The following is a 14,833-nucleotide window of genomic DNA, read 5'->3' on the forward strand; positions in this document are numbered from 1 at the left end:
CCAGTGTACAAGTCACTCGGCTGTTTCCGTCATTGAATAAAACGAGCTCCACGCCCATCAGGGAACCTGCCCCCTTAACTCCCAATACAATAATAAAAAAAAAGAAGAAGAAGAAGTCATCAGTGTTTATTGTGACGCTTAGCAGCTGTTAAGATGAGCCAGTGTAAGGACGTGATAAATTGTCTTTATTGTTGTAGAAAATGGGAAAATCTCGTTGTTCAGAGCTGCACAGGAATGTGTGAGGTTTCTCTGGGTGTACCGGCCGGCATGCCTCTGCTTGATCCCGATGCTGCAGGCTATGGATTCAGCACAGACAGGAATGCAGCCGGCAACACGTCCCACTGACACACTGCGTTTTATTTCCATCCTGTACAGCAATGAAAAGTCATTAAAGCACAGCTGCTTCCCATGTAAAACCCTGGAATGTAGGGAAATTTAATATTTACTTCTTTTTTCTATTTTTTTTTTGTTCATTTATTCCATGGGGAAAGAAATTTTCCATCAAAAGGGGGGAAAAACTTTGCATTTTCGGTTGATCAGAGGGTTAATCAATAATCCATGACTTCCTATAGCCACTGTTCACGTCTCATAGTTCAAGTGGAACAGGAAATAGATATAAAAAAGACATTGGAATCCGTCAAAATTAGAAACATTACGTGAGAGTTTATGTTTCCTTTGCAGCATTTTTAAATGTTCCTGGTTAAATCTAAAAACTAAAACTTAGAATGTTTTTAAGATGTGTCCCAGTATGTCTTACTCAAGTGACCATATGCTCAGAAAACAAAAAGGGGAAAGCACATTTCAACACGACCTTATGTGAAACTAAATGCTGTTTTATCAGGAATAAAAGGACCATGCAGTGGATCGTGTTGGGCATATGTGGTCTGTGAAGAATGGCTCTTGTTTTGCTTGTCCAGGATCAGCCACATGATGGAGACAAAGTACTGCAGGTTCTGTGAGACATAGAAACAAATCATAAGAATATCTAATGTTTACCACCCTGCATCAAAACAAGACCAACCCAAGAAGGATGCATAAAAGTTAGAAAATTGTATTATACTTGCTTTTATTAAGAATATTTTTCATTTAATATTGTGATATGCAGAACTCCAAAACCATCATCCCTGAGGGAACTTAAATATCTTGCATTGTTGCATATCAGAGTACAATTTCAGTACATGATGGGTGCTTTAACTACTTTTAAAAATGTGAAACTTTCTTCTGAAGAAACATTTTTACTGTAGGTCACTCAGATATTCACATACAAATTTGCGTACAGTGATTTCTAAAAAATATTCACATTCCTTAATTTGTTTTCGTTGTGTGAAGCCACCAGATTCAGCATGTCATATTTGGAAACCTGTTGTTTGATGAGCATAAAGAAGCACACAACGGTAAAGTGAAGACGAAATAATCCTACTGGGATTTCATAATGTTTTACAAAACGCAAAGTGTGGAATGCATTTGTATTATCCTAATACCCCTAAATAAAATCCAAGAAAATCGATCTCAGTGTGGATCCAGCACTTTTGTGAAGGCCTCAGAGGTTTGTTGGAGTCCCGCAGAATGGCCAGGGATAAAGTGACGGAAAACTTTAAAGCTCTTCTCAGATTTTGCTTTTGGGGAAGAAAACTTGGAAAACCGTGTATATTTTCTTTCCACGCCTTGTGTTGGTTGGTTCATCACATACAATGCCAGTGCTTTGCAAGCTATTGCATGTGCACTGACAAGAAAAACTCTTAAAGCTCCACAGGAAACCTCAAAAATGATGCCCAGCACAGTGACAGGATGTCTCAAGACTTCGCATTGTAAAGATACAATTTACGGCACATTTAACACTGGTGAATTCCTTGTAAACTGGCAACATTGCGATTATTCAGGATAGAAACACTCCTAAAATTGGGTTCAAATTCCTGAGCAGCTCCAGGTTGCATCTCCTTTCTGCTCACTCAAGCAGCAAACTGTGGAGCAGAACAGGGGAAGATGACAGTAGAAACAAGTTTTTCCTCTCGTAAAGTTTTTCGTTGTGTGGCTTCGCTTTTGTCCAGCCCTGTGCCGCCCTTTAAGGGGGGGGGTCACCTTAGCAACACTTTTTACTGCCGGCAGTCGTGTGAATGCAGTTTTTGGCTCCTGCTGGGACAACGAGAGACACGCCAACATCAACTGCCAGTGGCACCAAAACCGCACACAGCTGGGCTTATATTCATGTGCATTCATGTCACGGGAATTGAAAGAAGATTAAAAGGGAAGACTAAAAAAAAGGGGCTCCCTGAGAAAATTTCTGGCTGTCGTCTTTTCCACTTTAGCATGGATATAGACCAACCTGAAAGTCATCCGATAAATGAAGCAAACTGTCCCCTCGGCACAAACACCGGGGACAGTCTCCTCATCACCTTGGAAAAGGGTTCTCAAGAAAAAAGGGGCTGCAGAAATCACCACGGTGGATTAGCATTTGGCGACAGAGAAGAAGGGAAACGCAGGCCAGAAGAAATCAAGAAGGACAAAAAAGGGAACAAAAGAGTCATTAGAGAGCAGAAGGAGAAGGTCGTGGAAGTACTGAAAGAGCTGAATGAGTTTCATGCGGAGACACTGACGGGTCGGAGGGAGGTCACTGACGAATGCGTCTGCATACTCAAAAAGTTTCCACCAGGGGTCGATGAAGATCATGATGCCTCTACAAAAGGTATCGTCTGCGGGTTCTTGTATGAGATATCTTTAAATATTATTAATATATTTATTGTTAAGTATTTGATTGCACCCTTGAAGATGTGTTTGTTTTATTCAGGTACAAAAACTGCAGCGATCAGGTGAAAGGTGACGCCCCTAACAGGTTACTGGGCAGCACTAGTACTGGCACTATTGAATTTAAAAAATTATTTATTTTGAGACTTTTCCCCCATCTTTAGGAAAGATGCCAGTGAAAGTATTTGGTCTCAAAATTTGTGTAAATAAGCACAACTGGTCATTTTCGGTTCCAAACCAGAAAAGCGTGAGTAAAACAGGAGAGAAGAAATGCCGACTCAGTTACAGTAAATTAATCTATCTGTCAAAAGGCTTAGCTGAGATTTCAAATATAGTGAATTGTATATTTTGACCCTTCGGAGTCTGGGGACAGTAAAGGCACCACGTCAATCTCCTGTGGATTTGTTTGCACGTTTACAAACTGGTTTTTGTTTCATTTCAGATGTTTCAGAGTATAAAACTAGATCCTGTTCAGTATCTGATGGCATTTTCTTGAGTGTTGGGAAAGACATGGAGGAGCTCATGGATGGAGGTACCAAAATCAATCCAAAGCCGGATGCCGCAGTGCTCCGGTTATCCACGCATGAGGAGTCAGCTGCCGTCTTTCAGGAACCCAGAGACGAGGATGACGCAGATCAAACGGAAGACATCAGGAATCAGCAATCTGAATATAATCTGGAGTTTAGAGAAGAAGTTCGAGACGCTCAAGATCAGAAGTACATCCTGGACTCTGGATGCAACAGTTCGAACTGCAGCATGGAGAAAGAGACTGAGGAGAAAACCAACATCGCAGGTCAAGAGAAGGATTTTTACAATCAGGTTTCTTCACTGGAGGCAGAGGAGAAATACAGAGAGAATAAAACTAAGTGGAGAACAGAAGAGAAATGGGTAACAACATGGTAAGCTGCCACAACCATCACAGTGTGTTTATTCTAACTCCTTTTATTGGGCCACTCTGACACATTAATATGCTTTTGCAGGTGTGACTGCATATTTAAGGTTGTTGTCTTTTTGGAAGGTGAACTTCTGCTCTATCCTCAAGTATCCGTGTGCCCTGATTTGATTCAGTGACATTTTAAACTTCTCCACAGTCTTCTCCTTGGCCTGTGTGCAGTGTTCCTTGGTCTTCATGAGGCTTTTGTTTCTTTGATGTTCTTTAAAAAAACCCTCTGAAGCAGAAAAAAAGATGAAATTATACAGAGATTAAAAACCACAGGTGGTTAGAAATTACAATATTTGACCTCTGAAGGCAGTTAATTGCTTTAGATTTGATTTAGCAAGATTAAAGTAAAACAAGCTTTAATTTTACTTCACAAAATACAACACACCTTTCTTATTTTTAATTAGTGAATAAAGAACAAAAACTAACAACAGTTTTTCTCTTGTTCTGCAGCTGTGCACTACTTTGCAATGGCTTTTTATTTAAAATACCAACTTTGTGGTCGTTTTGTGAAAATGCAGAAAATGTTAAAAGGGTTTGGATACTTTTTTACAAGGTTGGCTTTTATAAAAGTTAACTTTTTATAACTAGAGTTATGTTGGGAAATAATTCAATTTCCAAGTGTCTTTATATTGAATGACTTTTTTAATTCTGATTACAGAATAAAAGAGCACTCTGTTGACAGAACATTTAGCATCTTGTTCGCAGAAGAGAAAAAAAAACATGCAGCTTGCTTTTTTTTTTTCTTCCCAGAAATAAATGGGAACTTGCTCCTCATTTCTTCTGCTCACTGATTCAGACAGAAACTCAGCAACTCTTTATCGCACAGCCCCTCATGTTGACCTCCCGGGCTCCACACAGCCAGACAGTTTTTGTACAGTTCACTGTCAGGTCAGTGGCTGCATTTGTGCAAAACATGCCAAACAAATCACGAGAATTCGGTTCAGACGGGCAGAGCGAGTCTGGCAGAAGCTGATATGGGTGAAGTGAGCACTCTCCCTCCAAATAGTTCCCAAAAACTGTTGCCTCGAGGACGAGTGCAGGCAGTCACCCATGTATTTTATTGAAATTCGTGCTTAAAAGCTTTTAAGTGCTCTATCTCTGCGGTGTGTTGCAAATCTTGTTTTTGTGTGTGCTCTAAAACAACGCTCAGGCTCAGAGGTGGGACGGACGGCTCCGACAAAGCAACAAATGCTGATAAAGCGCCCGCCCCCGGCGGGCGCTTTATCAGAGCGCCCGCCGGGGCCCTGACGTGTGAGGCGGCCGACGCCCTGAGCTGCCTGGTGGCGAGCGGCTCGGAGGAGCTCATCAGCAGAGTGATTCGCGTCAAAGTTCAGGACCGAGGCGCCCTCCGCTACCCCGTAACCGTGGCCGTGCCCTTCTGTGTGCGCCATCGCGGCGGCCACAGAGAGGTTGCAGTAAAGGTCGTTGAAGAGGAGAAGAGAGTGAGCTACATCACCCCGGTGACGACGGAGGAAGTGCACGGAGGCCAAAAGGTGTTGCTTTCTGCCGGCGTAGAAAGTTTGGCGACACTCTATTTGACGGGTTGTGAATGAGACCGTCATAAACATGACATAACAGCCTGTCACGAACACGAGGAAGACTTCATGAATATTTATGGCTGTTGTCATAAAGTGTCATTCAGTAAATCGTGACACTTCTAATTCAAAGTCGCCATTATTAAAAATGTCTTTGCTATGACAACTTGTCATGCACCAAGAAATCATGGTCTGACATAAATTTGTTATAAAAGTGTTACTGATTGAACTTCTGCTTTAGTAGCATAAAGCTACATCATTTTTACACTTTTGTAACAAATTTAGAAAGTTATAACATATTTAGCAAAGTTACAGCTAATTTACAATTCTCAGCACCAGGTACGGTGGCTACTTCACAGAGCCCTGACCAAGGTTTTAAAAGATTTATCTTAAAAAATACACAAAACTGACATGTGCAAGTTGATTGATAGACAACTTTATCAATATACTATTTCATGAAATGCAAACTAAATATAATGCCTTTCCACTGCAGTGATATATTGTGTTTATGTTGTAATTTCCCTACAGGTGTATACATTTTCTTTTTTTTTCACTTTATCTTACTACTTAATGCAATGAAAACAATCTAATATATATATATATATATATATATATATATATGTGTGTGTGTGTGTGTGTGTGTGTGTGTGTGTGGGGGGGGGGTGTGTGGGGGTGTGTGTGTGTGGTGTGTGTGTGTGTGTTTTATATACTTTACAGGGTCGTTTTGCTGAGGTGAAAGTGTTCTCCTTGGGTATATTTGCTGTAGTTTCACGTCCAAAAAGAGAAATGTACAACATTCCCAGGAAAGGGTTGTCACTAAAAATCCCCATGGACCCTCGGATCTGTCTGAACTACCTCCCAGGATCCTTCACTGCTCCAGTAATGGCTCAAACAATGGTATGGAGAGAATAAGCTGATCACCAAACCTTCTTTTGTAAAGTGGGAGGTGAGACAAAGTGTATTAACATATAAACCGATTGTTCTGAAATGGTTGAAACATTTTGAAATTCAGAGTAGAGAGGAAAAAGGCAGGCGGCTTGTAGTTCAGAGATATGCTGTCACAGATATTTGCTGTGTAGGAAGAGAATAAGAACAGCTGCATGATGCATTTCAGTGTACATGCGAGTCCAAACATTTCTGAACTGACTTCACTGCAGCAGTTTGCAGCTTGATCTCGCGTCAAGAAACATCAGCCCCCAATCTGCTCGGCTCTGCTTTGATTAAACAACCTGCTGTCGGCGGAATTAAAGCGTCAGGAGAAACATGTTCTCATATCATTCTGCATCTCCATCAGAATCGTGCCAAACAGATGTTTGCTCATCTGTTTCAGGTCCAGCCGGTGGACACCGTCCTTCTGGCTGCCGTCAAGTCTGGGAATGACGCCTATGAGTCGGTGGTGTCAGCCAGCCCACTGCTCCACCTCACCCACCCTAACTCTCAGCCGCTTAGGAGACCCCTCACAATTACGCTTCCGTGTCCACCAAACTCTGAGAAAAAGGAGGAAGAAAGGAGGAAGGAAAGCAAAGCACACCAGGTTGGGGCTCCTAGTGATCCCTTGATTCCCTCAGGCAAAGCAAGGTGGGTCAAAAGTGTAGGAACAGTAAATCGTCTTTGTCATTTCTTAGTCTTCTTGCTAAGCTGGTTTCTCTTGTGTGTCTCTATCAGAATCCTTGGTGCTTATGTGAGATCTAACGAGACGTCCAATGAGTTGCTGATTGTTCTTGGTTCAAGAGACAAACAGTGGATTGTTCTTGATAAAATAATCATCAGGAACCAGAAGAACGGACTGGTGACCTTTGACCTGATAGAAAACTCTGACAGGTGAGTAAACCCACTGGCATCCAAAAAAGCCCATCAGCATGATGCCATCACCACTGTGTTTGAGAGCAGTTTTCTTAGCTTTGAGATTCTCGCAATGAATCCTCCAAACACTTTACTGATTTTTGCCAAGTCAACAGCACAAGTCAGTCAAGGTCCTGCTGTCTTTCGGCAAGATGTTGTTAAGAATTAAAAAGAGGAATAACTTGATTTAGCTCTTTAATTAATTCTTTGTCCCGAATTCTTGTGTCTGTATACGTGTGCAGAGAGAAAAGAGCAATCCTACGACGTCAGACTTCAGATATTCAGAGTTTTATCCAGAGAAATTCAATGCAAGAAGAACTTTACAATAAGCATCTCACCTAGAGCAAAAGTCCAAGACATTACAAAACAGAAACAAAGAACTGAGTAAAAAGGGAAAAACAGAAGATGCATCCTCCGGGAAACTCTCACTCAGCACAAAGAGATTTCAACTTCTGCTGTGAAACAAATCATTTTATAGAATGTGTATTCTCCTCATTTAAATATATGCATTAGGAGGTGTGTTTTTTCCTTTGTGTGGGCTGTCTTAAATGTTAATTTTATTACCTCCTGCTAAAGAGCCCCAAAGGCAGATATATGGATTGTCAAACTGGGTCTTTGCCGTACCAGGCGTCTCCTGCAAACTCTCCCTGAGCTAAATTTACGACCTCTGTCTGTTTTAGTTTTCTGCCTCAAATGATTCCACAAGAAAGTAGTTTGTATTTTTAACCAAGCTTGCACAAAATGTAATGCTAAATAATGACTATAAGTTGGATCTAAAACTAATTAAAAACATGCTTTTTAATGCTTAAAGAAATATACCAATAGGTTTGATTATATGTTGTAACAGACTTCTATAGTTTCTAATGTTTGCCTGAACTATTCAACCCTGAGTAAAGAATTTATTGCCCTGATAGCCAATACACTCCCTGTCTGAAATGTTCCTTAAGGAGTATAAGACTGCTTTCTGATTAGGAATTTATGTAAGTTCAGAGAGTCACCAGTTGTCTTAGTTTGGATTTGTCTCTAAGTTTATCTTAACCTAAAAGTTAACTTATGTACTATTGTGCTACTTTAAAATTCTATTTCAACAATGTGAACAAGCTTCACCATGGACACAGTTTCATATCATCTTCATCTACCCACGTAGCAAATACTGTTTGCTAAAACAGTGTAGGGAAATGCTTTAGAGAGCCGAAATAAACTCCTATCTTTTGCCACATCTCTCTGTGTGTTTCTGCAGAAGTTGGTCAGAAGCATTGATTGATTTATGCAGTCATGCTCTCAACTTGCTTCCTCTTTTTCACTTTTACAGTGTCTGCATGAAGTTATGCCCACTGCAAAGGAAGATAACGTAACTTCTTGCACCTGAACTGAGAATAGAGTACCAGAACATGTTTGCATGTTCTGGTACTCTAAACAACAAACAAAAAAAACTGAAGTAAAACAACAGTGGGAGTAATAGTGAAGTCGGTTCTACTTTAGTTAGTTTTCAGTCCTGTTCTTTAGAGGCAAAAACTGATGGAGAATTTTTCACCAATTGCAAAAGTATTACATGAATGAACTGCAGGACTTTACAGCTATTTGTCTTTTAGACAGATCACACTAAAATAGAGACGTCCGCCCATAAGGTATCATCATAAATGGGAAACCAAGCAGAAGATAAACACAAGCTGCTCATGCAAGCGTGTCAAGCATGGTTGTGGCAGGATGGGGATCGCTGGGTTTTGCAACTGGGCCTGATCACAAGTGGATCCAGTAAAATATCTACAACACAGTGGCTGAATAACGAAACGCTGAGCTGTTTCAGTGGTGCAGTAAAAGTCCAGACATTTACCTGATTATTTGTTTCAGTGCTGCTTTCAGATGCTTAAATTATTGCCCCAAACTTAACTTGACTAATGTGTAATTAAGAGCTAATAATATGAGGAAATGCCAGAAAGGAACTACTTCAAGCTGTCTCTGTCGAACTAAAGCTACTAAGTCATATTTATCCTTTAACAAGTAACGCTGTCCAAATCCAGCAAGACTTTAAACACTGGTCTGATATTGATTCAAAATGGCGTGTGTAGTTATGAAAACATCAATTATAAAACTGGATTAACCGTGAAAAAAATGCACATGATCTTCCGCAGCTGGACAATATTATTTCACCACAAATTGAAATAGCACATCATGTTAAACATTATCATTAATTAATGTGACTTATTCTCAAATCCTGTAAAAATTTATACTAAAAATAAAAAATAAATTCTTTTGCATTGTTTAAGAGTTAAGAGAATATGTTTCAGTACAACATAAAATAATACAAGTCAAACTTACACAATGGATGCCCAGTGTCTGTAGATTAAATTATTATTGCCAGCTTCGTTCCTCATTCTGTTCCTCAATAAAATTGTGTACCGTTTCATTGCCCAGCACTACGTCCACTTCATTATGTATTTGTTGTTCTGATCACTTTTAGTCATGAACATTACAGTTGCATAAAGCTCACCTTCGCCTGGTTTAAAGTCCTACTATGTTGGATTTATATTGTTTGGATTGCTTTGGGAAGTACTTGGAAAAAACAGAAAACTGAGATCTGTTTTCTCTAGTTGATTGTTGAAAACGACAATACATGTGACAAAAAAAAAAAAAACAGCTGTAAGAAGTGATTTTAATTATTCCCCCCTAAAACTGTATTACTCTTCATTCTTCTTATCTAAATCAGGCTTAGTGGGGAATCATATATGCACGTTAGGATTTATAATTTCCATAATTTCCCACGAATACATTATTTCTGACTTCCAGCTCCTGAAAACAAGCCCTTTTCACTCAGCGGTAATCCAGACTCTTTCAATGAAGTAAAACTTCTCAAGTTTCTCTCTTTGCCTCTTCATACCAGACTCCTCGTAGTTCGTCTCCTGTCGCCACTGCAGCCTTGTCACCTTATCGCGCTGGCCGAGGAGCTGGAGGCCTCGGCCTGCCGCCACTCGGTGACCGTCGTCCTCCAGCATGGACGGGATGACCCTCACAGCGTCCTCCTGGCTGCGTTGCCGAGCAGAGACCTCAGCTGGGAGCTGAACAGACTGCGGGCTGGTGGGGCTGTGGAGACCTCCGCTGAGATCTCCCTGTGTGAAGGAGATCAGCTTCTCCTGCGCTTCAGTGGGAACATCACATCCACAGGTGGGAACCCGGCCAGAATCACGCGTCTGCTGGCCTTTGTGGGTCAAATCACACAAGGACTGTTCAGAGTGCTTCAAATCAGGTTCAAATTAGGAGACATTAACGTCTTGGCGCTGTTCTTACTTGTCCCTGGAGAGGAAATTGATATGATTAAACTTATTTTACTCACTGAACAAAAGATGTAACAATAGTTAATTGCTAGTATTACCTTCATTAGCTAAAAAAAATACTTCACAGATGCTTCCTGTACCTACCAGTCTTTGACATCGCTGTGAGGAAGTTTGCCCCCATGTAAACAACATTACTCCAGAAGTTCTGGGCATATGAGCCTTTGTTGTTTAAAGCCTCACTCTTGCACACTATTTTCCAACCAATTCAATGACTGATTTCAAATGTTCTCACCGCCCTTACTCTTAACCTGCTCCGTGTTTTATCTTGTCAGTGTGTGGGCATCCCATTTCCAGGTTAAACATCAGTTTGTTTAGCTCAGCCACAGCAGAAAAACTGATGCAACTACCCTAAAAGGCTTCAACACTGGGAATGTGATGTTTTGATTTTGAGTGAGAGAAGTTTGCTTTATGTCCCATGACCGGAAGATGCAGTTAAAAGTAATTATATTCCCTTTTAGTCATACTGTTTTATGTATCAAGGCAAAATGAAAAAATCCTCCAGTTGCGAAAAGCTCTTCAAATGTGAACAAAAGTTGTAGCAGAGCTTGGCTAAATCAACATCAGTACGTAGAAAGTGAAAGCTTTCGGAAATTTTAATTGCCAAAACTAAAAGGGGTGAAGGCAAAGGAAGTTCAACACAAAAAAGTAACAACCTAAAAGCAGAAAAGCAACATAGGTCGCCTGCAGAACAAGGAACTGAAAATGTGCTAAACCTAACATGGGCTATTTATAATTTTGTCAAATAATGATGCGAGTGTTGATTTATAGACAAGCCTTCACAGGCCACAGAGGATATCTAGAAACAAATGTCGTAAAAGTTCTAACTGGTAAAGTGAGGTTAAAAGAAATCCTTTGCTTTATAGAAGTTTTGAAGTGCAACATTTCAAAGGGGAAAAATGCTTGTATGATTTTGTGATTTTCTATTTGCATATGTGCACTTTGCAGCCTTCACACAGAGCAACACGAGTGAGGAGTCACACGAGCGGCTGACCTTTCACTGTCAGCGGAGGAGTGAGCTGTTAGTGCGTCTAACTGAAGTGGACCCGTTTGGGAATTACAGCTCGCCTTGCTACAAGGGCACAGCCCTGTTTTATAGAGTCACCAGAGCTGAGCTGGAGTGGAGAGGGGACAAAGCTGTTCTGAGGGATGCAAAGCTCCTGGCAAACCCAGTTTGTAAACTGCCTCTGAGTTTACCCAAGGTGCAGAAGTCTTGTCATTTTAATTTCGGTAAAAGACCTTTAAGAGCTTCCAACACGTTAAATTTGTGTGATTTCAGAAAGTGAGAGTCATTCATCGGCCGATTGCCACCAGAGTGAAGATATCTGAGGATGCAGGTGGGTGACTCAGTCAGCTGTTGGTGCTGCACTCAGGTGCATTGCTAAGGTACTTTTACCAAACTAATGGGCCGCTTAGGGCTTATTATATTAACAAAGACACATAAACTCATTATTAAGTTATGATATTGTTTTACAATAATATACATTTGGTAAAGGTTGTATAAATCCTTCTTATCCACCTTATACCTAGCCCCCATGAAGCTTTGCGTGATTTATGGGCGCTACTTCCGCCATAAACCGGAACCACCATTTGTTTACATGTTAGCAACTCGCTAACCGGCTTGAATGCGGAAATATTGTTTTACCGCAACCTACAGCTATTGCGGGGAGGGATGGTGGGTTGAAGAAATGCCAGCAAATAACCCGCACTAGCATATGTAGCTACTTCACTGATCAGTTTCATAGTTCAATCTATGAACTAGTTTGAACCAGTTGAAACTAGTTCATAGTTTCAACTATGAACTGTTGTTCTGAAACAACCAATCAGAACCAAGAGGTAAACTTTTGGTTCTGATTGGTTCCTAATGCTTTGAATGTGTCTCAGCACATTCAACACATTAGACTGAATGAGTTGCTTCAGAATTAGACTTTATTCATTAATTAGACTTTATTCATTCTAACGCATCAGACTGAATTACAATGCACTGTAACTATGCAATTAGCAGAAATACATCCGATTTTGCCTAACCCGGACATTTTCCTAACCCTAACCCATAACCCATATTCCTAACATTAACTAAAACTTAATTTTCATCTTTACCCCCTTTTCAACGATACCCCCTGACCCAAAACAATGAGTCCATCATATTAGGACCAGGCTTTGGTCCTAATTTGATGGACCTAATGTGACACTGGGCATAGAATGGTGTGTTCACACCAAATGCGTTTTGAGCGCCAGGCGCGTCTGCTTTGCAGTCAGAGTCTCTGTGAAGGCGTGTTGAGGATGATTGCGGCACACTGCGAGCATCTAGAGCGGCATGATTTGAACCGTTTGACACATTTAGCGCATGCAACACTCCACATAGACTTTGAATATAAACCAGACTCGCCTGACAATCAAAACGTGTTTGATGTGAACATTAGAATGTTCAGTTCCACTGGTAACAATGACATCACTCTTTAATGCATCAAATTTATCTTTTTTTTTTAGGCCTGTTCCTGTTTCAGACTTTTAAGTTATAGGTTATGAATCTTCTACAGGAGCAATAATGTTAAGATTATTTAAAGGCACAGAATCAGGCTAGTACAGGTTCACATTCTGACCTGAGAGAGACTCACCTGGTACAAAGTGAATTTTTCGGCACTGAAATTACACAGAAGATAAATTAATTTAATCAAAGTATGTCATGAATATGTGTGAATGTACTCCATCTTAAGTGCAGGGCATACTGGTTTTTTTTTTGTTGCTTTTGCCACAACTAGATGATTTGCATATGAGAAGTAAAATAAACAGCACTATTCAGGCAAAACAAGTTACATTTTTTTAAATTGCTGTTTAAAATCTATCAGAGCCTCTTTCTGACGCCCTTCTCGTCTGGCTGTCTGGGGAGCTGTCTCCGGAGGAGACGTCTCTGCTGGCGTCCTCCCTGCGTCTCAGTCGCAGCGCAGCCCAGCTGGTGAAGCTCCGCTCCAGGGACAATCCGTCAGATCAGGCCTTTCACGTCCTGGCCATGTGGAGGCGAGCGCTTCCTGCCGTCACACGCCACCCGAAGGCCTCGCAACTCGCTCAGAGCCTGGGCAGGATAGGCAGACCGGAGCTGGCCCGAGAGGTGCTGCTGCGAGAGGCAGAACTTTCTGCAGCAAGGAGTTTTAGAAAGTGAAAAAAAAAAAAACAATGTCACACCAGCTTAATTTAAGGAGCATGATGTAGTAATCGGTTTATTCCACAAGAGGACAGTATTGCACAGAGAAACAATATTGTGGAAAGAGGAAAGTGGTTCCTTCTTGATTTGGGGAGCAGCATTTGTAGTAAATGCAATTTAGATATTTAATTTTTAATTAACAAAAGAAATGATAGCCCCATACACCTCTTACTATGACGTCTCAAGAACCTTTAGACAGCATGGAGGACCTGGTCAGGCAAACAGTGTAATGGAACAACATTGGGACAATCCTTTGTGGATTATTCCTGCAGTTCTTTGCTTTTTTTTTAACTTTATTTTTATAGAGCAAACCATTTCAGCTGGATAGAAGTCTGACAGAGCTGATTCTTTATTATTCTCTGTAGCAGCGCTGTCTTAAGTGAGCAACTGTGCCGGGATGCATTGTTTTGTTTTGTATGTCAGATTCTGCAAAGCTATGGGTTCAAGGGTTTTGGGGTTGGAAAAAAAAAAAAAGCATGTTTTGCATGTTTCTAAAGCATCAACACTGGACTGATAGAGTTGGGGCGGTAGCATCTAATGACAACATGTACCATGTAACATAATGGTCATACAAGGATTTTTGTTTTTGTAATTTTAAGACCACCAGCAGATTTTTATGTCCTAATATGTATAATCGTCTGTCTGAAAGTTGGTGTACTTTCATCCCAACTTGAAGTAATCCACCGTCTATAATGTTGATAATTCATATCAACAAAATAATTAATGGTTCTCTTATTTATTTATCACGTATCCTTTTTTTTTATTCAAAACTTTTTATTTTTATCTGTGAAACAGACCAACACTTTGCTCAGAAGTCTGTCTTCAGCGACAGAAGAGAGATTTAGTGGACCAGTCGTCCATTGTCTCGCTCATAAACAAACACTGAGTTCTGACCTCCTCTCAGCTCCTTGACACGGAGTCATTTTTTAAAACTTGACAGCACTTGTTGAGATGTGATTAGAAAACAAAGGCCTATTCCTCAGCGTACTGTTTTCACATCCAGGTAATTGACTATATTTGTCTATATTTACTGATTTATCTTCTTGATTGAGTGACACTTTCTCAAATCCTGTTGCTTTGCAATCGTTTGAACTTGGATGCATCACTTTGTACAGAAGCTTTAATGCATGTTACCAGAAGGAGCATGCAAAATCTATAATGCGTTTTTTGTTTTGTTTTTTTTCCACTTAAATTTTTGGGCCCATCACATTGAAGTTAAAAGCCTAATATGTTTTGATGT

At 40.5% G+C, this 14,833-nt stretch overlaps 1 protein-coding gene across 1 annotated transcript; it reads left to right on the plus strand.

The window, feature by feature from the left end:
• Positions 1 to 2,307: 2,307 nt before the first annotated feature.
• dthd1 (death domain containing 1) lies at positions 2,308 to 13,551 on the plus strand. Its single transcript, XM_055060196.1, has 11 exons — positions 2,308 to 2,683; positions 3,185 to 3,641; positions 3,723 to 3,760; positions 4,766 to 5,178; positions 5,938 to 6,117; positions 6,551 to 6,798; positions 6,886 to 7,041; positions 9,944 to 10,224; positions 11,340 to 11,593; positions 11,671 to 11,728; positions 13,241 to 13,551. Exons 1-11 carry the CDS (start codon positions 2,308 to 2,310, stop codon positions 13,549 to 13,551), a joined length of 2,772 nt encoding a protein of 923 aa, XP_054916171.1.
• Positions 13,552 to 14,833: the final 1,282 nt, after the last annotated feature.

Source organism: Poeciliopsis prolifica, unplaced genomic scaffold, assembly GCF_027474105.1.
Source record: "Poeciliopsis prolifica strain line A6 unplaced genomic scaffold, Auburn_PproV2 SCAFFOLD058, whole genome shotgun sequence".
NCBI classification, from domain to species: Eukaryota; Metazoa; Chordata; class Actinopteri; order Cyprinodontiformes; family Poeciliidae; genus Poeciliopsis; species Poeciliopsis prolifica.

Excerpts from the sequence above, each read along its gene's own strand:
- dthd1 (XM_055060196.1), top strand. The coding sequence starts at position 2,308 with ATGGATATAGACCAACCTGAAAGTCATCCGATAAATGAAGCAAACTGT. Across the intron at positions 3,642-3,722 it reads GAGAAATGGGTAACAACATG|GTGTGACTGCATATTTAAGG; the intron begins GTAAGCTGCCAC and ends ATGCTTTTGCAG. Across the intron at positions 3,761-4,765 it reads GGTTGTTGTCTTTTTGGAAG|CTTTTAAGTGCTCTATCTCT; the intron begins GTGAACTTCTGC and ends CGTGCTTAAAAG.